At 41.8% G+C, this 20,833-nt stretch overlaps 1 protein-coding gene across 2 annotated transcripts in view; it reads left to right on the forward strand.

The window, feature by feature from the left end:
• Sf3b3 (splicing factor 3b subunit 3) overlaps positions 1-16,702 on the forward strand; it is a 38,738-nt gene extending 22,036 nt beyond the window's left edge. For both annotated transcript variants that reach the window (XM_040736877.1, XM_040736876.1), the window contains exons 14-26: positions 518-673; positions 1,207-1,350; positions 3,087-3,209; positions 4,332-4,486; positions 7,618-7,792; positions 9,089-9,294; positions 9,391-9,547; positions 11,397-11,522; positions 12,285-12,497; positions 13,566-13,664; positions 14,812-14,955; positions 15,410-15,514; positions 16,119-16,702. In XM_040736877.1, coding sequence (XP_040592811.1) covers positions 518-673; positions 1,207-1,350; positions 3,087-3,209; positions 4,332-4,486; positions 7,618-7,792; positions 9,089-9,294; positions 9,391-9,547; positions 11,397-11,522; positions 12,285-12,497; positions 13,566-13,664; positions 14,812-14,955; positions 15,410-15,514; positions 16,119-16,259 — 1,944 coding nt within the window. In that variant the 3' untranslated portion in view covers positions 16,260-16,702. The remainder of the gene's footprint in view (positions 1-517; positions 674-1,206; positions 1,351-3,086; positions 3,210-4,331; positions 4,487-7,617; positions 7,793-9,088; positions 9,295-9,390; positions 9,548-11,396; positions 11,523-12,284; positions 12,498-13,565; positions 13,665-14,811; positions 14,956-15,409; positions 15,515-16,118) is intronic.
• Positions 16,703-20,833: the final 4,131 nt, after the last annotated feature.

The raw sequence follows: 20,833 nt of genomic DNA on the forward strand, positions 1-20,833 counted from the left end.
CTACTGCCTGGCATCTATCACAGCTGGCTTCGTTCAGGGTTCTCATGAAGTTTATATATATATTCCTGTTTCCTGATCTAGGTTAGTCGTGCTACATCCAGCTTTTTGTCAAAGATCTCTTAAATTTTTTTCCCTGAGGCATTAAAGTGTTCGACATTAACCTGTGAAGTTGATTATGGGACCTGAAATGGTGAAATTCGTGGCCCTTGACTATTATAAGAGGAGCCAGATGTGGACAGGTGCTAGTAATGTAGCTCAGCTGGTAGATCCCCAGCACTGCATAAACTGGATGTGATAGGACCCTTTGTAATCACAGTACTCAGTGGAGGCGGTGGGGCCTAAAGTTCAAGTTCATCCTTGGCTACACAGTATAACCTACATGAAACCCTGTTTCAAAAGCAAAAAGAGGGATAAGAGGAGGCAAAAGTAAGTTTTAATAACCCATCTCCCCTTCCTAGGCCCAGAGTTTTAGGGTCAATTAAAGCACATAGACCTATTTTGTTTTCCTTCCTCATAGTCAGGACAGTTGAATGAATACACAGAGCGGAAAGAGATGTCGGCAGATGTGGTGTGCATGAGTCTGGCCAACGTGCCGCCAGGAGAACAGCGATCTCGATTCCTGGCTGTGGGGCTGGTGGACAACACTGTCAGAATCATCTCCCTTGACCCATCAGTGAGTGGTACCCTCTTTAGTGGGTGGGGCCTAAGTAGCTGGATCCCTAAATTCATACCTATTGTCATTGCCTCTTTTCTTTATTAGTGTTTTGCTTTGTATGTCTGTATGTGTACCAGAAGGTCTCTGATCTCCTGAAATGGATAATTTTGAGCCATCATGTGAATCCTGGGAGCTCAGGCCCTCTGGGAGAGCAACAAGTTCTTTTAACTACTGGAGCCATCTTTCCAGCCTTCCCTTTGTAGTTTAAAACCCCAAATTGTTTGGTAAAAAAGGAATTTTACTTGTTCTATGGCCTTACATTATTTTCAGGAAGATATTCTTTGCTTCCTTTGACCATTATCCACTTTGACAAAAATAAGCAAGAGTTCCCAACGATTGTTCTGAGATTTAGAGTTAATGACCCTGTACTGCCTCAGTTTACTTTTGGGGTTTTCTTTGCCCTCAAGAAAGATCTTACTTCAATCCTAACAATCTATGAGTATGTTATTTTTATCTCTCATGGCTCTTTTTTGTTTTTCTTCCTTTCACAGGACTGTTTACAGCCTCTGAGTATGCAGGCTCTCCCCGCCCAGCCTGAGTCTCTGTGTATTGTAGAAATGGGTGGGACCGAGAAACAAGATGAGCTGGGTGAGAGGGGCTCTATTGGCTTCTTATACCTGAACATTGGACTACAGGTAAGAAGCCCAGGGGCTCATGTTGGTGTCAGGCCTTCTGTAGATAATATCTGTCTTTCCTTTGTCCAGTATAGGCATTTTTCATTGCCCATGGTTCTACATAGTCACTTCATGAAAGTCATTTTATAGTGCTGTCATAGATTCATTTTCTAAGCACTTAGAACATACTGTGCAGGCCTGGAAATTGTATGAACAAAGAGTCTTCATAACTGGTAAAAATGCTTTGTTATTGATGCTTTGGAGATTCCCACAGTATTCCTGCCTTTTGAAATAGACCACATTAGCTCTAGCGAAGCCCTGGATATTCCTATAGTCAAGGCAGCTGACCGTGCCATTGCAGAAAAGCAGGAACCTACCATAAGATAGCAGCAATGCTCTCATGTACTTTTCATTTCCTTAATCAGTATTTACATAGAGACATTTAGACGTACCTCATTTAGATGAGGTGTTTCTGCTTTTTTAAATTTTAGTTTCTCATTTAGAAATACTCAGGCACTAGGCATGGATTAATACAATGAGCCTTCGTCCACACTTTTCTGAGAGTATTTTGAAGTAGATCCAAGGCAATAAATCATTCCACCTATACTTAGTAATGTTGCCTTTACAGTGTTTGCTTTAAGGAACGAGTGATGTCATACCCACCAAGATTAGTAACAGTTTTTGAATATCTGATATTTTGTACATGTTATAACTTCCTGAAAAATTGTGGTTAGTTTGGGCCATAGAAGTGGATGACATTAGGACTGGCAGTGATGTCGCATACCTTTAATGGGAGGCGGGAGGACCCACAGAGGCAGGTGGATCTCTGAGGTCAAGGCCAGCCTGGTCTACAGCCAGGACTGTACACAGAGAAGCCCTGTTTTCAAAAAACAAAAAGAGAAGTTGATGACATTCATTCATAACTATTTGGGTAAGGGAAAGAATAGTTAAAAGTGCTACTGTGTACTCTGGTTGCATCCCATTAGGAAGTATATGATGTCTGGAAATATTTGTAATCAAGTCTCTGTAAAACAAAATGAGTTTATTCCTTTGCTCTAAATATAGTTTATCTCTTCACCAGCCCCTTCTTTTTGGTTTTTTGAGACAGGGTTTCTCTGTGGCTTTGGAGGCTGTCCTGGAACTCACTTTGTAGACCAGGCTGGCCTCGAACTCACAGAGATCTGCCTGCCTCTGCCTCCCGAGTGCTGGGATTAAAGGCGTGCGCCACCAACACCCGGCTCACCAGCCCCTTCTTTAGTCAATAATTTTACAGATAAGGATTTAGGGCCATAACAATCATCCTAGTTGATTTGATAGAGATCCCCTTGAAGTTAGTCTATTTGACCCCACTATATTGCTGCTTTCTTGCACTATTGGGGTCTCTTTGCATCGTAAATATTCTGGTTTCTTCCTTGAATCAGTTATCCCTAAAACCTTGTTCCTTTTTGGTGAAATGATACTTAGATCACAGTCAGTAGCTTTGGGTCTGTTTTTAAGTTATAGAAAATAAGTTAACAAATACATTTTTTAATACACATGATGCATATACATGTATGTATAGTAAGAAGTATCTTTTACTTAGATGCTTAGTAACTGAGAGAATGAATGAATTGTTGATTATTGGGGTGTTATGATTTGTGTTATGTTTTCACCAATAAGTTATATCCTTCTGTCTGTTAAAGTAGTCAAGGAAAAATCTCATAGCTAAAAAGTTTCCATCATAAGTAGGCTTTACCTGTTCATATCTTTTCGATTAGAATGGTGTACTGCTGAGAACTGTTCTAGACCCAGTCACTGGGGATCTGTCTGACACTCGAACTAGGTATCTGGGGTCCCGTCCTGTGAAACTCTTCCGAGTCCGGATGCAAGGCCAGGAGGCTGTAAGTAATAAAAAGATATTTGAATATTGGTGCCAATGTGAACTTTTTGTTTGATTCTTTGTAGATATTTTGACATTAGTTCTGTCTTTGGGACATTCTGGGTTCTTTGGGGGAGGGGGAGTTCAGACAGTTTCTCTGTGTAGCCCTGGCTGTCCTGGAACTTGCACTGTAGACCAGGCTGGCCTCGAACTCACAGAGATCCACTTGCCTCTGCCTCCCAAGTGCTGAGTTCTTTTAGAGAGTTTTTTTGGGGGGGGGTTGTTTGTTTGTTTGTTTGGTTTTTTTTTTTTTTTTTTTTTGTATTTTGTTTTGTTTAATTTTATGTGCATTGATGTTTTTGCCATGGGTGTCAGGTCCCCTGGAACTGGAATTACAATTGTGATGTGCCATGTAGGTGCTGAGAATTGAATCAGGTTCTCTGGAAAAGCAGTCAGTGCTCTTAACCACTGAACCATCTCTCCAGCTTTTTTTTTCTTCTTCTTCTTTTTGTTTGTTTGTTTTTCAAGACAGGGTTTCTCTGTGTAGCCTTAACTGTCCTGAAACTAGCTCTTGTAGACCAGGCTGCCCTCGAACTCAAAGATATCTGCCTGTCCCTGTCTTCCCATTGCTGGGACTAAAGGCATATGTCACCACTGCCTGACTTAATCTAGAGTTTTCTAAGGGGTATTCCATGGCATGGCACTGTGACATTATGAGGCTATAGAAAGCTTCAGTATTGATCCTTTGAGTCTTTTCTTTAGTCTGGGCTATCAGGGATGGGGGAAACTGGACTCCTTCCATTCAAGGCAAGATTATACTGATATTGTGACTCCCTGCCTAATAAGAGAGCCTTGTCTCTGTCGTTTTAAAGTTAATAATGCTGGCTACTATGCTAGTTCAAAATGTTACCTTATTTAATTCCACAGCTGTCCAGCCTTGTAATAGAATCTCTCATTTATACTCTCATTTATCCAGAGAATCATGCTTGATGTAGTTTGATGTTTTTTTATTTTTCTATACAATAAGCCTTGTGCTGTCTCTTCTTTGGGCTCACTTTGCTAAAAGTGGCTTTGTAGGTTTCTAAAATTAGAGACCAAAATGTTTGAGCTTTTCCCAGTTTGATTAGGTCTCTTTCTTCTCCAGGTTTTGGCCATGTCCAGTCGCTCATGGTTAAGCTACTCTTACCAATCCCGTTTCCATCTCACCCCACTTTCTTACGAGACTCTGGAGTTTGCATCTGGCTTCGCCTCTGAACAGTGTCCTGAAGGTATTGTTGCCATCTCCACCAACACCTTAAGGTGAGAGAAAACCCTTGTTTGGAGCCCAGCAGGAAGCCTTTCTGCCAAGCCTTCTAACTGGTTCTGCCAGAGTTTGAATTTGTACAGCGATGGCTGATGGCCACCTCTTTTCCAGGAAAGGGTGTTGCAATTGAAACAGGATTTCAGAACCTGTGAGCCAAGTTTCAATGCTTGGCATTTAGCTTCTGTTTAGACTTTTTGGAGCCAAGCTTTAAAACTTATTATACTATAGTCTTACACTTTAAGATTACTGGTGAAATGGTCATGTTACTGGTTTAGTTTTAGAGCAAGTGTTAAATCTCATAACTCTTTCTTACTATGTTATCATCTACAGGATTATATCTTAATTTTAATTAATTAATTTGTTGTGTTTTCCAGACAGGGTGTCTCTGTGTAGCCCCAGCTGTTGTGGTACTAGCTCTATAGACAAGCTGGCCTCAAACCCAGAGATCAGCCTGCCTCTGCCTGCTTAGTGCTGGGGTTACAGGTGTGCTCCACCATTGCCCAGTTTTGAAAGAATGAATTAAACTGTGTGGTAGTTTATGTTACTTCTAATCCCAGTTCTACCTGTGAAGGTAAGAGGTCAGAAATTCAAGGTCATCCTCAGGCACATGAAGTTCAAGGCCAGCCAGGCTTGGTGATGGGTCAAAGAAAAAAGTTGAATTGATAGTAACTCCACTCACTTTACCTTTGATGTCTACCAGACTGCCTTCCAAAGTTCATAGTAGCCAAGAAGATAGAATTTCCATGTTACCCCATTCTTGCAGACTCTTGCTTTTATGTTTGATTCTGTCATCTTAATAGGTGTGCTGTAGTTTTAAAAGACTGGTATTTTTCTTTTTTATCTTTTTTTCTTTTTTGGTTTTTACGAGACAGGGTTTCTCTGTATTGTTTTCGAGGCTGTCAGTCCAGCCCAGCCTCGAACTCACAGCGATCCGCCTGCCTCTGCCTCCCGAGTGCTGGGATTAAAGGCATGTGTCCTTAAAGTCCAAGACCTTTGCTTTTGTTTTTGTTTTTTTCTAATTTGTACGCGCATTTCTCAGATTTGTAGTTTAATTCATAGTTGGCAGTGCGCCTCTTCCTATCTTCCAGAATTTTATTTGGTATATACATTTCATGTTTATTATTGCCCTGTTTCACCCATCCACTTGGGTAATGTCTCTATATCTTATTGGAAAGAATGTATGTGTCTTGGTGCTTGTTGGCTCTCTCGTCAGGAATTTCCAAAAGCTGGGATGTTTCTTGTTAGAAGAGCATCCATCTTATTTTATAAAACATGATAGGGAAGGTACTTAGTCACAAGGACAAGCCGCATGTGGCAAAAACTTGTTCAGCTGTTGTGATCCATATGACTATGGAAAAACATGCTTTTGCTACATGTGGCTTGTCCTTGTAATTGAACACCTTACTCGTGTGACTCTTCTTTTTTTTAAAAATTATTATGTAAACAACATTCTGTCTCCATGTACACTGTCATGCCAGAAGAGGGTACCAGATCTCATTACAGATGGTTGTGAGCCACCATGTTGTTGCTGGGATTTGAACTCAGGACTTATGGAAGAGCAGCCAGTGCTCTTAACCTCTGAACCATCTCTCCAGCCCCATGTGACTCTCCTAACCCTGAAGTATAAGTTGTCTGATGATCTGAATAAAGTTGGCTATTGCATGAGCATGAGACTTTAGTCCCCACTCTCCCAAGTTCATAGCGGGCACACTCTCCACGTAATTTTTGAGACAGGGTCTTTCACTGAAAGGAGTTTGCCAATTGGCTAAGCTGGCTGCTCTCAAGCCCCAGATATCCTCTTGTCTCTTTTTACATAGCTCAGGGATTGTAGTCATGTACTGCCATGCCCTTTTTACATGGGTTTTGGGGTGCATAATTAAGCTCCTCGTGACTCCATACTGTCACTTTATCAACTGAACCTTTTTTCCATGGCCCCTGAACTTTATACTGTCGTGTTAACTATGAAATGATTTAAAGCTTTCATAATTATTTTATTAATTTACTTTTTACATTCTAATTCTAGTTCCCCCTCCCTCCTGTCTTCCCATTCCCCCCACTCCTCCCTTCTTCCCATCTGCTCCATGGAGAGGGTAAGGCCTCCCCTAGGAAGTCTGTCCTGTTATCTAGTTGAGGCAGGACCAAGGCATCTCTCCACCCCCACACTCCTGTGTCTAGGCTGGGCATGGTATCTCTCCATATAGAATGGACTCCACTACGCAATTTATGCATTAGAGTTAGATCTTGGATACACTGCCAGTGGCCTCATATTTTGTCCCAGTCATGCCATTGTCACCTGTATTAAGGGAGTCTAGTTCAGTCTTAATGCAGGTTCTGCATTTGTCAGACCGGCGTCAGTGATCTCTCACTAGCTCAGGTCAGCTGATTCTGTGTGTTTCCCCATCATGGTCTTGACTCCTTTGTTCATATTATTGCTCCTCCCTCACTTCAGTTGTGCTCCAGGAGCTTGACCCATGGTTAGTTGTAGATTTTTTTCATCTGCTTCCAAGAGGGTTCAAGCTTCTCTTGGGTTATGGATTGTAGGATAGGTATCTTTTGCTTTATGTTTGGTATCCACTTGTGAGTGAGTACATGCTATATCTTTCTGAATGGGGGTTACCTCACTTAGGATTTTTTTTCTAGTTCTGTCCATTTGCCTGTGAATTTTAAGATGTCATTGTTTCTTACTGCTGAGTAGTGCTCCATTGTGTAAATATACCACATTTTCTATATCCATTCTTCAGTTGAGGAGCATCTAGGCTCAACATCCTTAGTCATCAGGAAAATGCAAATCAAAACCACTCTGAGATTCCATCTTACATTGATCAGAATGGCTAAGATCAAAAACACCAATGACAGCTTACACCACAAGGACATTTACTCAACTATATTTGTAGCAACATACTTTTTGATGATTTTAATATATTTTCAGTGGTGAAAACAAAATTGCAGTGAAAAGTAGGGGAGAAAACCTTTATATAGTCTTTTAAACGCAGAGAGCTGTTTATCTCATGCTGCCTAATGTCATTGTTAGAGCCTCAACAGTTGTTTACTGTGTCTGGTCATGGTTCATCTTGTCAGTTCCTAGACTAGGTGGTAACTTATTTAATTCTCTTGTCTATTCCTATAGGATTTTGGCATTGGAGAAGCTTGGTGCTGTCTTCAATCAAGTAGCTTTTCCACTGCAGTATACACCCAGGAAGTTTGTCATCCACCCTGAGAGCAACAACCTTATCATCATTGAGACAGACCACAATGCCTACACTGAAGCTACAAAGGCTCAGAGAAAGCAGCAGATGGCAGAGGTAAAAGTTGGAATTAAGACATCTATGATTTTCTTCCTCCCACACACACACACACACACACACCTTGGAGACAGGGTCTCAAACCATAGCTCTGGCTCACGGGGAACTCTGGATGATCCTGCTCCCCAACTTCTCAAGTGCTGGCATTATTTGTGTACTAGCAAATACAGCTGCAGTATTTGTTTTTTATTTTATGTGCATTGGTTTGAGGGTGTCAGATTCTCTGGAACTGAGTTACAGACAGGTGTCATCTGACTTGTATGTGTGGGAATTGAACCTAGGTTCTCTAGAATGTCAGCCGCTGAGCCATCTCTCCAAGCTGTTTGTTTTTGAGACAAGGTTTTGCTATGTAGCCTTGGCTGTCCTGGTACTCATTATGTAGACCAGACTGGCCCTGTATTTACAGAAGTCCGCCTGCCTTCTAAAGAGCCAGGGTTTTGTATCTGTAGCTCAATGGTATAATGTATGTCTAATGTACAAAGCTCTAGGCTAGATTCCTAGGGCTACAAAATAAGAGATAAAGTTTGGGGGGTCCTATTTCTAAAACTATAAACTAGGACCTTTTAAGGGAAGTTTTTACTCTTTTTTTTTTTTTTAGTTTTTTTTTAGTTTTTTTTTTTTAGTTTTTTTACTCTTTTACTTGCTTTTAAAAGCTTTCTTGTGGCCAAGGACAAATAGGCTGGCCTGGGTTATTCAAAATTTAGCTCCCAGTGTGGAACTGTTCTCTATCTCTTGGGTCTCCAGAAGATGCTAAGTTATATGATACCTGAATTTGAGCACAAATTTCAGATTTCCTCCACAGCACCACTTCATCTGGAAACTCTTTGCTAAATAACCAGCTATGTGGAAACCATATCCAGTTGAAAAGAGAGGAGATAGCTAGTCTTGACCAGGGAAAGCAGCAAGCCCTAGGGAAACGCCATTTTTGTTTCTGAGTTTTCAGAAATGAAAATAATTTGTCACAGTTAATGTTCTTTTTGGCATTTTCTACTCAGATGTAACTACTAGTATTTGGTTTTCCCATTTAATGATCTCCTTACTTGTGCATTTTTCCTTGACTTTTTTTAGTTGTGTATTTGAGTGGTTGAATGCAGATATGAATATGGTGTTCTGTGCCTTTTGTAGAAGCTGAGGAACTAACTCAGATTATAGGCCACAGGTGCCTCTGCCAGTAGAGTTGTCTGAAGACTCTCCCTTGAATCTCTGTTTGGGGGATCCTGGTCTTCGGTAACAGACTTTTTTTTTTTTTTTTTACTGATTTTCCTTTCTTAACCTCTTCTTGCTTTCTGGATTTAGGAAATGGTGGAAGCAGCAGGAGAGGATGAGCGGGAATTGGCTGCAGAAATGGCAGCAGCATTCCTTAATGAAAACCTCCCTGAATCTATTTTTGGAGCTCCCAAGGCTGGCAATGGGCAGTGGGCCTCTGTGATTCGGGTGATGAACCCTATCCAGGGGAATACACTAGACCTTGTCCAACTGGAACAGAATGAGGCAGCCTTTAGGTAAGGATATGAGGTCCGTCTGAGGTTTGGTAGTGTGATCACAGGTTCTTGGGGTTTTGACTAATGCCTGGCTTTTCCTTCTTTGTCTATTTGTAGTGTGGCAGTGTGTAGGTTCTCCAACACTGGTGAAGACTGGTATGTGCTGGTCGGTGTGGCCAAGGACTTGATACTGAGCCCTCGCTCTGTGGCAGGGGGCTTTGTCTATACATACAAGCTTGTGAACAATGGGGAAAAGTTGGAGTTTTTACACAAGGTAAGAACTAGCTTTTTTGTTTTGTTCTGGGTTTGTTGCTCTTTTTTTTTTTTTTTGAAACAGGGTTTCTCTGTGTGCTGTGGCTGTCCTAAAACTAGCTCTGTAGACCAGGCTGGCCTCAAACTCATGGAGATCTACCTGCCTCTGCTTCCCAAGTGCTAGAATTAAAGGAGTGCATCACCACCGCCCAGCCAATAAACCATCTTCTGGTTCTCTTGGATTTTATATCTTACTGGATTCTCCCATTTTATGCTATATTTCTGGGTCAGATCTTCAGTTTGTATGGGGGTTTTGTTTGTTTAATTCTACTTTATTTATTCTATGCAGTGTTCTGCCTGCATGTACACCTGCAGGCCAGAAGAGGGCACCAGATCTTATAGATAGCTGTGAGCCACCATGTGGTTGTTGGGAATTGAACTCAGGTCATCTTGAAGAGCATCCATTAGCCTCTGAGCCATTTCTCCAACCCTTGTTGTTGTTGTTTTGAGACAGTCTCTCTATGTAGATTTAACCTCAAAAAGGTCTTCCTAAAATCTTCCTACCTCTGCCTTCTGAGTGCTGGGATTGTACCACCATGCCAGGCTGAGTGGGGTCTTTTTGGACAGTAGCTTGTTGGCTCTAATTCATTTTGGGGCAGCATGTGGAACATACTAGGACCTCTATACTTGAATGATGTTCTGTGCCTGGCACAGAAAGCCTGGATTCTCACCACCCACTATGCTGAGAAAGACAGTGAGTTAGCCTTCTTGTTTACTGTGTTACTAAGCAATGCATCAGTTTATGTCCAAAACTTATCAATCAACTAAAGAATTAACAGGTTCCAGGAAGTTACTCTTTAATAGAACAGTTTCTGTTTGGGAGAACAATAAAGATCTGTACATGAGGGGCTGGAGAGATGGCTCAGAGGTTAAGAGCACTGGCTGCGAGCCAGGCATTGGTATCACGCGCCTTTAATTCCAGCGGAATTAAAGGCGGAGGCAGGCAGATTTCTGAGTTCAAGGCCTGCCTGGTCTACAAGAGCGAGTTCCAGGACAACCTCCAAAGCCACAGAGAAACCCTGTCTGGAAAAACCAAAAAAAAAAAAAAAAAAAAAGCACGGCTGCTCTTCCAAAGGTCTTGTTCAATTCCCAGCAACCACATGGTGGCTCACAACCGTCTGTAATGAGATTTGGTGCCCTCTTCTTGCCTGCAGGGATACATGCAGACAGAACACTGCCTACGTAACAAATAAATAAACCTTTTAAAAAAATCTGTACATGATGCTGGTGATTGCTGTGCAGTGTGAATACATTTAATGCCACTAAAGTATATGCTCTGAAGTGTAAATTTTTGTTTTATTTTTATTTTACTGCAATCTAATTAAGTATTAGTTTATGTTCTGTCTATATATTAATAATACCTGAATCTGACTGCTTCATCTAGGGAATATAAATTATCACACTCCTTAATGTTAAACACCTCAGCCTTGAAACTAAGATGTCACTTTTTTAGTAGCATTCTTTTCTCATCCTTTCACAAACCTCAGTTGCTTCTTTGATGTTAAGACTTTGCTGTTAGTGTGTGGTGTTATATACTAGTACAGGCCTCTGAGCAGCACTCAGCAGGTAGGCGATGGGAATACCACACTTGTGGCATTTCTTGCTGGGTGAAATGTATTGTGTGGGACGGTTTGATGGGGACTGACTGCTGCATGGGCAGTTGATTCGTATGGTGAGCAAAGTACATGTTACTTTCTGTCTGCCTTCTTGATTAATGCTTACAGAAATAGTTCTGTGTCAGGTGTTTATAAGTGTGTAGTTAGCTGTGTGTTCTTTCTGAAAGCTCCCATGACATTCTTTTCCTTTCACAGACTCCAGTGGAAGAGGTCCCTGCTGCCATTGCCCCATTCCAGGGGAGGGTATTGATTGGTGTGGGGAAGCTTTTACGAGTCTATGATCTGGGGAAAAAGAAGTTACTTCGAAAATGTGAGAATAAGGTAAATGCACTGTTGTGAGGCAGGATGATGGCACCAGTTTATTTTATTAGGAGTGTCTTGAAAAAAGGCAGTACATCTCATATATTGGCTCCTCCAAACAAGCTTCCTATCCTGTATTACAAGGAATTTAACTAGGAGAATTAAACATTGTTTTCACTATTGGGGGGGATAGTTTCTGCTGGGTGTTGTAATGAATTACTGTTATCCTAGCAATAAAGAAGCTGAGTCAAGGCCGGGCGTTGGTGGCGCACGCCTTTAATCCCAGCACCCGGGAGGCAGAGGCAGGCGGATCTCTGTGAGTTCGAGACCAGGCTGGACCGATAGCCTCCAAAACAATACAGAGAAACCCTGTCTCGTAAAAACCGGGGAAAAAAAAAGAAGCTGAGTCACTACGAACCAGTTGTTCAAGACTAGCCTGGGGTACATGAAGACCCTATCTTAGAAAGCAAAACGAGGCAAGGCAAAATGGATCACAGGTTAAGGCTCTTGCCACTAAGTTTGACAAGTTGTGTTGGATTCCTGGAACCAACATGGTGGGAAGAGAGGGCTGATTTCTCAGAGTCATCCTCTGATCTCCACATGTGCATATTCATGTGCACATACAAAATTAAAAACAATTTTGGAGCCAAACAAGGACTGGGTGTTTGCCTCACACTTGCCCAGAATGTATATTGTAGTCAGGGAAAACTGGACTTTTCAGTTCTGGGTTGTAGATTTTTAAGTTCACGAATTATACAAATTGCTGTCTTTACTTTTTCCTAGCATATTGCCAATTATATATCTGGGATCCAGACTATTGGGCACAGGGTTATTGTGTCTGATGTCCAAGAAAGTTTCATCTGGGTTCGCTACAAGCGTAATGAGAACCAGCTCATTATCTTTGCTGATGACACCTACCCCAGATGGGTCACTACCGCCAGCCTTCTCGACTATGACACTGTGGCTGGGGCAGACAAGTTTGGCAACATTTGTGTGGTGAGTTGGTATTGGTTCTTTGGGTGACCATGACATGAGGGAAATCTGGCTCAGTTTGTGATGTGGTTAAACAAAGGAACAAAGGTTATATTCTCTAATATGGAAAGTTAAGTATAGATATAAAACTCAGTCCTATTCAGGTCTTACCCTTATGAAAATCTTTTATGTTCAAGCTGTCCTACCTCCCTGGGAAATCCCTCAGGCTTTGGTTCACCTTTATCCTCCCCTCAGAATATGGTTCAATAGTGATGAATTCAGGCAAGGTGCAATGGTACACATCTTTGACCCAATGAGCAAGAGGTAGAGGCAGGTAGATCCTTATGGTTTTGAGGCCAGCCAAGGCTCACATAGTGAGACCCTGTCTCATAAGTAAATGAAGGTGAGTTTAGTATTGAACTAAATTTATTTTTTTACGTTTTGCCAAACTCTTGATATGTGGTGAATTTTCAGACAGCTTGAGTTCTCACATGTTTTGTGGTCTGATTTTGCTCTTAGCAGTGTTGAGCCCTTGTTTGTGACTTGTTCTTGTGACTTCTCGCTTCTTAAGCAGCAGGAGACTGACACAAGCCTCTGTCTAGGTTGCTTGCTAAAACCCAGGGCAAACATAATGTTTGAGCCTGGTAAGCTTAAGATTGTATCACTTCAAGGGGAACTCATGGACCCCAGACTGGTACCTAAGAGCCAGCATGGGGCTGATCCAGACCCCCTGAACGTGGTTGTCAGTGAGGAGGCCTTGGCATTCTTTGGGGCCTAAGTCAATAGATCAGGATTTATCCCTGTCATCCAGATGGACTTTGGGAGTCCATTCCACGTGGAGGGATGCTGTCTCAGCCTGGACACATAGGGGAGGGCCTAGGCCCTGCTCCGGATGATATGACAGACTTTAACATCCCCCATGAAGGGCCTCACTCTCCCTGGAGAGTAGAGTGGGGGTTGGGGGATGAAGGGGACAGGGTAGGAGGGGAGAGAGAGGGAGGTGGGATTGACATGTGAAGCAAGCTTGTTTCTAATTTAAATTTTAAAAAAAGAAAAGGCTTTTTAAAAAAAGATTGTGTGACTTCTTTGTAGGTAAGGCTTCCACCTAACACCAATGATGAAGTTGATGAGGATCCCACCGGAAACAAAGCCTTGTGGGATCGAGGCTTGCTCAATGGAGCGTCACAGAAGGTAAGGTTGCAGAAAGGACTCAATAGAAAAAGCACACCCGATACCTTTTCTGTGGTCCTTTACCTGTAATGCATGGATGTTTCGACTTTCATAAGGTGATTATATTATATTATATTATATTACCTATCCCATCTTTATAAACAAAACCTTCTATTTAAAATTTACTTTTTAAAAATTATTTATTTTGGTTTTTCAATTGTATGTGTGTATTGTAGGTATGTGGGCATGAGTGCAGGTGGCTGTGGAGTCCAGAGGAGTCAGATCCCCATGGAACTAGAGTCATGTGATGTGGGTGCTGGGGCTTGAACTCCAGTCCTCTGGGAGTGCAGTGCATACTCATAACCATTGAGCCATTTCTTTTGTCCTAGCATCATGTATGTCTTTAATGAACATCTTGTTTGGTTGTTTTTTTTTTTTTTTTTTTTTTTTTTGGTTTTTCGAGACAGGGTTTCTCTGTATTGTTTTGGAGGCTGTCCTGGAACTCACTCTGTAGACCAGGCTGGCCTGGAACTCACAGAGATCCGCCTGCCTCTGCCTCCCGAGTGCTGGGATTAAAGGCGTGTGCCACCAACGCCCGGCTTTTTTTTTTTTTTTTTTTTTAAAGTTCCATTTATACTAGTACCTGGGTTACTAAAAGCAGGATTGTGAATTCTGGGTCATTGAGGACCTGCCTATAAAAGAAAAAAGGGAGATCTTTAAACCTAAAATGGTGGTAGTTTTAATGATTTTCTGTTATTCTCTCTCTCTCTTTTTAAGAAGGAGTCCCACTGTTCAATTACCCAGAAATGTACTGTATAACCCAGGCCTTAGCCACCTGAATGCTGAGATTACAGGCGTGTACTACTGTGCTTGTCCAAAAAGATTTTTAGATAGTAATTGATTATTCTAAATGATCTGAATACAAAGCTTTAAGTGATGATGAACAATTTTTAAAGCATCTTTAGAGTTCCATGAGTTTTAGATTTTAAAGGCTGGTAAAGGTGCTGTGGTGTATTTTAGTAGGTGGAATACTTACCTGACATTCATGCATGAGGCCCAGGGTTCCATCTATAGCACAAAAGGCGGGAGGTGTGTGACATGCCTGGAGGCTCTTAGGAACAGAACAGAAGTGGGGACAAACAGTTACCGAACTCTTTGTGGTTTGCAGGCAGAGGTCATCATGAACTACCATGTCGGTGAGACGGTACTGTCGTTACAGAAGACCACACTGATTCCTGGAGGCTCAGAATCACTTGTTTATACCACTTTATCTGGAGGAATTGGCATCCTTGTCCCTTTCACATCTCATGAGGTTGAGTCCCCACATTGTCCTTATTTTGTTCTCCCTCAGATTGTTTCTTGGTGTTCAGTCTGCCTAGGATAGTAAGGCTTTACTTATAATTAGTAGTGTTATGAAAATTGTGTAAGGTAACAGTTAAAGTACCTAGAAAACAGAATCGTCAGTTCTTTGAGGAAGGTCTTTGATTCCATGATGTATAGGTACAGGGTTCTATTCTGAGATCAATGTCCCATGGGATATGTTTGCCTGGCAAGAATCAGTGGCTTGGAATTGGGCATGGTGGCACATAATCCCAACACTCAGTAAGCTACTGTCAAGAGGATTTCAAGTTGAAGGCCAGGTTGGGTTGTATAGTGAGGCCCTGGCTCTTGAAAGCTCAGTGACTTGTCATACTTTGTTTTGGAAAGCATAGTCCAGCAGTTGATATCACTTCTTTCTCAGACATAGATTCTGTTTCTTCCATTAGGATCACGACTTCTTCCAGCATGTTGAAATGCACCTACGGTCTGAGCATCCTCCTCTTTGTGGGCGGGACCATCTCAGCTTTCGTTCTTATTATTTCCCTGTTAAGGTAAGTTGGAAAAGGAATCCTAAACCCTTCACTGGTCTTTTCTGTTGGCCTCTGTTTCTTTCTCTCTCTTTTTTTGTTTGTTTGTTTGTTTGTTTTTGTTGTTTTGTTTGTTTGATACAGGGTTTCTCTATATTGTTTTGGAGCCTGTCCTGAAACTTGCTTGGTAGACCAGGCTTGGTCTAGAACTTGCAGAGATCCACCTGCCTCTGCCTCCCAAGTGCTGGGATTAAAGGCGTGCACCGCCACCACCCGGCAGCCTCTGTTTCTTAAGAATCAGATAGTTACAACTCAGTGTGGTAGTGCGCCCTATAATTCCAGCACTTGAAAGGCTGAGGTAGGAGCATCATGAATTCAGACTAATGTGGGATATTTAAGCAGCCAGCTCTAGGGGAGGAATCTAGAGGAGTGGATTGATGAAGGGCATGTGGTTGGTGATACTGCTTCCTGGAAGGCAGACCCTTAGTAGCCAGAGACAAAGCCACACCAGGTTTTGCCAATCTGAAAGATGGCTACTGGGGAGGAGGGTACTTGAGGGTTTTCATAGTATGTGCCTTTTTCTTTGGACAAATTAACTTTATCCTCCTCTGACTCCCTTGTGTCTTAGAATGTGATTGATGGGGACCTTTGTGAGCAGTTCAACTCCATGGAGCCCAACAAGCAGAAGAATGTCTCTGAAGAGCTGGACCGAACTCCACCTGAAGTGTCCAAGAAGCTTGAGGATATTCGAACCCGTTATGCTTTCTGAGCCCATCTTCATCTGGGGGCTTGCCCAACAGTCCCTCTTGTTCCCATCACTATTGTCTGGCTTCTGCCACATGGCAGGAGAAAGGTGATGTGGTAATTAAGACTGCACCGATAAAGCCGATAGCTCTGCACCCTCAACTCTTCCTTTGGAACGACTGCTTCTCCCTACAGTTGGCACTGAGGTCTGCTCCTGGAACATAATGTGTGTGGCCCTGTGCTTCAGTGTGGAAGACAGTCTTCCCTATTCCCAAAGCCATCCCTACAATCTGGCTCTTGTCTACTTTTGTACACACTTACTTTCATTGTTTCCTGTAAATACAGTTTTATACAATGTTGCTTTGGGAGATGGAGGGAGGCGAGCTAAGGTGCAGCCAGGCTGGTTACACTATGGCTCGGTTCTACCCTCTGAACCCTCCTTGATATATAAAACTAGTTCTTAAGGTAGCCAGCATCAATGTGTCTTTTTCTGGGGATACAAATTCAGGAGAAACATTTAAGCCCAAGTTGCTGCAATAGCTAAGTATTACTTCTAGGTACCTATGTGGACATCTTGGTTCTGGTGATTTCTTTATTTATTTTTTACTTTAATTTTAGATAGCTTACTTCACATGTCAATCCCAGTTCCCTCTCCTTCCCCTCCTCCCACACCTTCTCCACCATCCTCCCAGCCTCCCACCCTATCCCCACTTCCTTCCACATAGGGGATATCTAGAGTCTGTCATTTCACTCAGGGCAGGGTCCAGGCACTCCCCTAAGAGTCCAGGCTGAGAGAGCATCCCTCTTTATGTTATGGACACACGAAGTCCCTTTGTATACCAGAGATAAGCACTTGTCTACTGCCCAGGGCCCTATAGGTTACCCAGGCCTCCTCACTGACTCTCACACTCAGGGGGTCAGGATCAGTCCCATGCTGGCCTCCCAGCTGTTGGTCTGGGGTCCAAGAGCTCCCCCTTGTTCAAATAAGCTGTCTCTGCTGGTTTTGCCAGCCCATTCTTTGCCAATTTGCTCATCGCTCCTCTCTTTCTGTCGCTGGGTTCCTTGGGTTCAGTTCAATGTTTAACTGTGGGTGTTTGCCTCTGCTTCCATCAGTCACTGGATGAAGGCCCCAGGATGGTTAAGGACATCAAGTTCATTATCAGGAATGGGCATTTCAGGTGGTCTCTCTACTTTTGCTTAGCTTGCCAGTTGGTGTCATCCCTTTAGATCACTAGAGTCTCACTGGTGCCAGATCTGTCTTCTAACCTACGACTCCCTCTTTTATGGTATTTCTCATCCTGTTCTCCGCCTGTTCTAACCCCCACTCAACCTTACTGTTTCCCCATGACCTACTCTTTCTTACTTTTCTCCCCCTCTCTTCTTCCCAGTTCCCACTCCCCACCCCTCACCTTGTTCCCAATCTGTTTAGAAGATCTTGCCTCATTCCTCTTCTCTGGGGTACAATGCATATCTCTTAGGTTCTTTCCTGTTTCCCAGACTCTCTGTCAGTGGAAGTGCAGACTGGCACTATCCTGATCCATATCTAAAATCCATATATGAGTGAGTACATAACATGTTTGTCTTTTTGTGACTGGGTTACATCACTCAGGATGGTTTCTTCTAGTGCCATCCATTTACCTGCAAATTTCAAGATTCCATTGTGTTTTTTTTCTGCTGAGTAGTACTCCATTGTGTAAATGTACCACATTTTCTCTATCCACTCTTCAGTTGAGGGGCATCTAGGTTGCTTCCAGGTTCTGGCTATTACAAATAATAGCGCTGCTATGAACATAGTGGAACAGACATCCTTGTTGTTTGAATGGGCATCTTTTGGATATATGCCTAAGAATAGAATTGCTGGGTCTTGTGGTAGATTGATTCCCATTTTCCTGAGGAATCTCCATACTGATTTCCAAAGTGGCTGTATGAGTTGCCACTCCCACCAGCAGTGGAGGAATGTTACCTTCTCTACACATCCTCTCTAGAATAAATTGTCTTCGGTGTTTTTGATTTTAGCCATTCTGACAGGAGTGAGATGGTATCTCAGTTTTGATTTGTATTTCCCTGATAGCTAAGGATGTTGCACTTTCTCAAGTGTCTATCAGCCATTTTAGACTCCCCTATTGAGAATTCTCTATTTAGTTCCGTACCCCGCTTTTTGATTGGATCCTTTGGTGTTTTGGAGACTTGCTTCTTGAGTTCTTTGTAAATTTTGGAGATCAGCCCTCTGTCAGATGTGGAGTTAGTGAATATCTTTTCCCATTCTGTGGACTGCCTTTTCGTCTTGCTGACTGTGTCCTTTGCCTTACAGAAGCTTCTTAGTTTCAGGAGGTCCCATTTGTTAATTGTTGATCTTAGTGCCTGTGCTACTGGTGTTATGTTCAGGAAGTGGTCTCCTGTACCAATTCTTTCAAGGGTACCACCCACTTTCTCTTCTAAGAGTTTCAGTGTGGTTGGATTTATGTTGAGGTCTTTGATCCATTTGGACTTAAGTTTTGTGCAAGGCGATAGGCATGGATCTATCTGCAGTTTTCTGCATCTCAATACCCAGTTATGCCCAGCACCATTGAAGATGCTTTCTTTTTTCCATTGTATTATAGTTTTAGCTTCTTTGTCAAAATCAAGTGTTCATAGGTATGTTAAAATCATGGTTCTCAATTAGGTTCCATTGGTCTACCTGTCTATTTTTGTGCCAATACCAAGCTGTTTTCAGGACTACAGCTCTATAATAGAGCTTGAAGTCAGGGATGGTGATGCCTCCAGATGTTGCTTTGTTGAATAAGGTTTTTAACTATCCTGGGTCTTTTGTTTTTCCATACAAAATTGATTATTGTTCTTTCAAGGTCTGTGAAGAATTGTGCGGGGATTTTAATGGGGATTGTGTTAAATCTGTATATTGCTTTCAGTAAGATTGCCATTTTTACTATGTTGATCCTACCAATCCAAGAGCATGGGAGATCTTTCCATTTTCTGGTATCCTCTTTGGTTTCTTTCTTTAGAGACTCAAAGTTTTTGATATACAAGTCTTGCACTTCTTTGGTTAACATCCCCAGATATTTGATGGCTATTGTAAAGGGTGATGTTTCTCTGATTTCTTTCTCAGCCACTTTATTATCTGTATATAGTAAGGCCACTGATTTTTTTTTTAGTTAACCTTGTATCCTGCCACTTTGCTGAAGGTGTTTATCAGCTCTAGGAGTTCCCTTGCAGAGTTTTTTGGGTCTCTTATATAAACTATCCTATCGTCTGCAAATAGTGAAAGCTTGACTTCTTTTCCTATTTGTATCCCCTTGATATCCTTTTGTTGTCTTATTGCTCTAGCTAGAACTTCAAGTACAATATTGAAGAGATATGGAGAGAGTGGACAGCCTTGTCTTATTCCTGATTTTAGAGGATTGTGTTGAGTTTCTCTACATTTAGTTTGATGTTAGCTGTTGGCTTACTGTATATTGCTTTTATTATGTTCAGGTATGTTCCTGTTATCCCTGATCTCTCTAGGACCTTTATCATGAAGGGGTGCTGGATTTTGTCAAAAGCTTTTTCAGCATCTAGTGAAATAATCATATGCTTTTTCTTTTGCAGTTTGTTTATGTGGTGGATTACATTGATAGATTTTCTAATGTTGAACCATCCCTGCATTCCCGCAAGTGATAGCTATCCAGGAAATTGTCCATTTCCTTTAAATTTTCGAATTTTGTGGAGTACAGATTTTCAACATATGCCCTGATGATTCTCTGGATTTCCTCAGTGTCCATTGTTATGCCCCCCTTTTCATTTCTGATTTTGTTAATTGGCATGCTCTCTCTCTGTTTTTTGGTTAGTTTGAACAGAGGTTTGTCTATTTTGTTGATTTTTCTCAAAGAACCAACTCTTTGTTTCATTGATTCTTCTCAATGTTTTCCTGATTTCTACTTGATTGATTTCAGCGCTCAATTTGATTATTTCCTGGTGTCTGCTCCTCCTGGGTGAGTTTGCTTCTTTTTGTTCTAGAGCATTCAGCTATGCTATTAATTCTCTAGTGTGACTGTTCTCCAGTTTCTTCATGTGGGCACTTCGTCTATGAACTTTCCTCTCAGCTCTGCTTTCAGAGTGTCCCATAAGTTTGGATATGTTGTGTCTTCATTCTCATTGAATTCCAGGAAGTCTTTAATTTCTTTTTTATTTCTTCCTTTACCCAGGGATGGTGCAATTGTGCATTGTTCAATTTCCATGAGTTTGTAGCATTTCTGCGATTTGTGTTATTGTTGAATTCTAATTTTAATGCATGGTGGTCTGATAAGATACAGGGGGTTATTCCAATATTTTTGTATCTGTGGAGGTTTGCTATGTTTCCTATTATATGGTCAGTTTTAGAGAAGGTTCCATGTGGCGCCGAGAAGAAGGTATATCCTTTTGTGTTTTGGTGGAATGTTCTATAGATGTCTGTTAAACCCAGTTGGGTCATAACTTCTATTAGTTCTTTTGTTTCTTTGTTAAGTTTCTGCCTAGAGGTCCTGTCTAGCGGTGAAAGCGGAGTGTTGAAGTCTCCTACTATTAGTGTGTGAGATTTTATGTGCGATTTTAGCTTTAGTAATGTTTCTTCACGAATGTGGGTGCCTT

This window comes from Mesocricetus auratus, unplaced genomic scaffold (genome assembly GCF_017639785.1).
Source record: "Mesocricetus auratus isolate SY011 unplaced genomic scaffold, BCM_Maur_2.0 Super-Scaffold_6723, whole genome shotgun sequence".
Taxonomy (NCBI): Eukaryota; Metazoa; Chordata; class Mammalia; order Rodentia; family Cricetidae; genus Mesocricetus; species Mesocricetus auratus.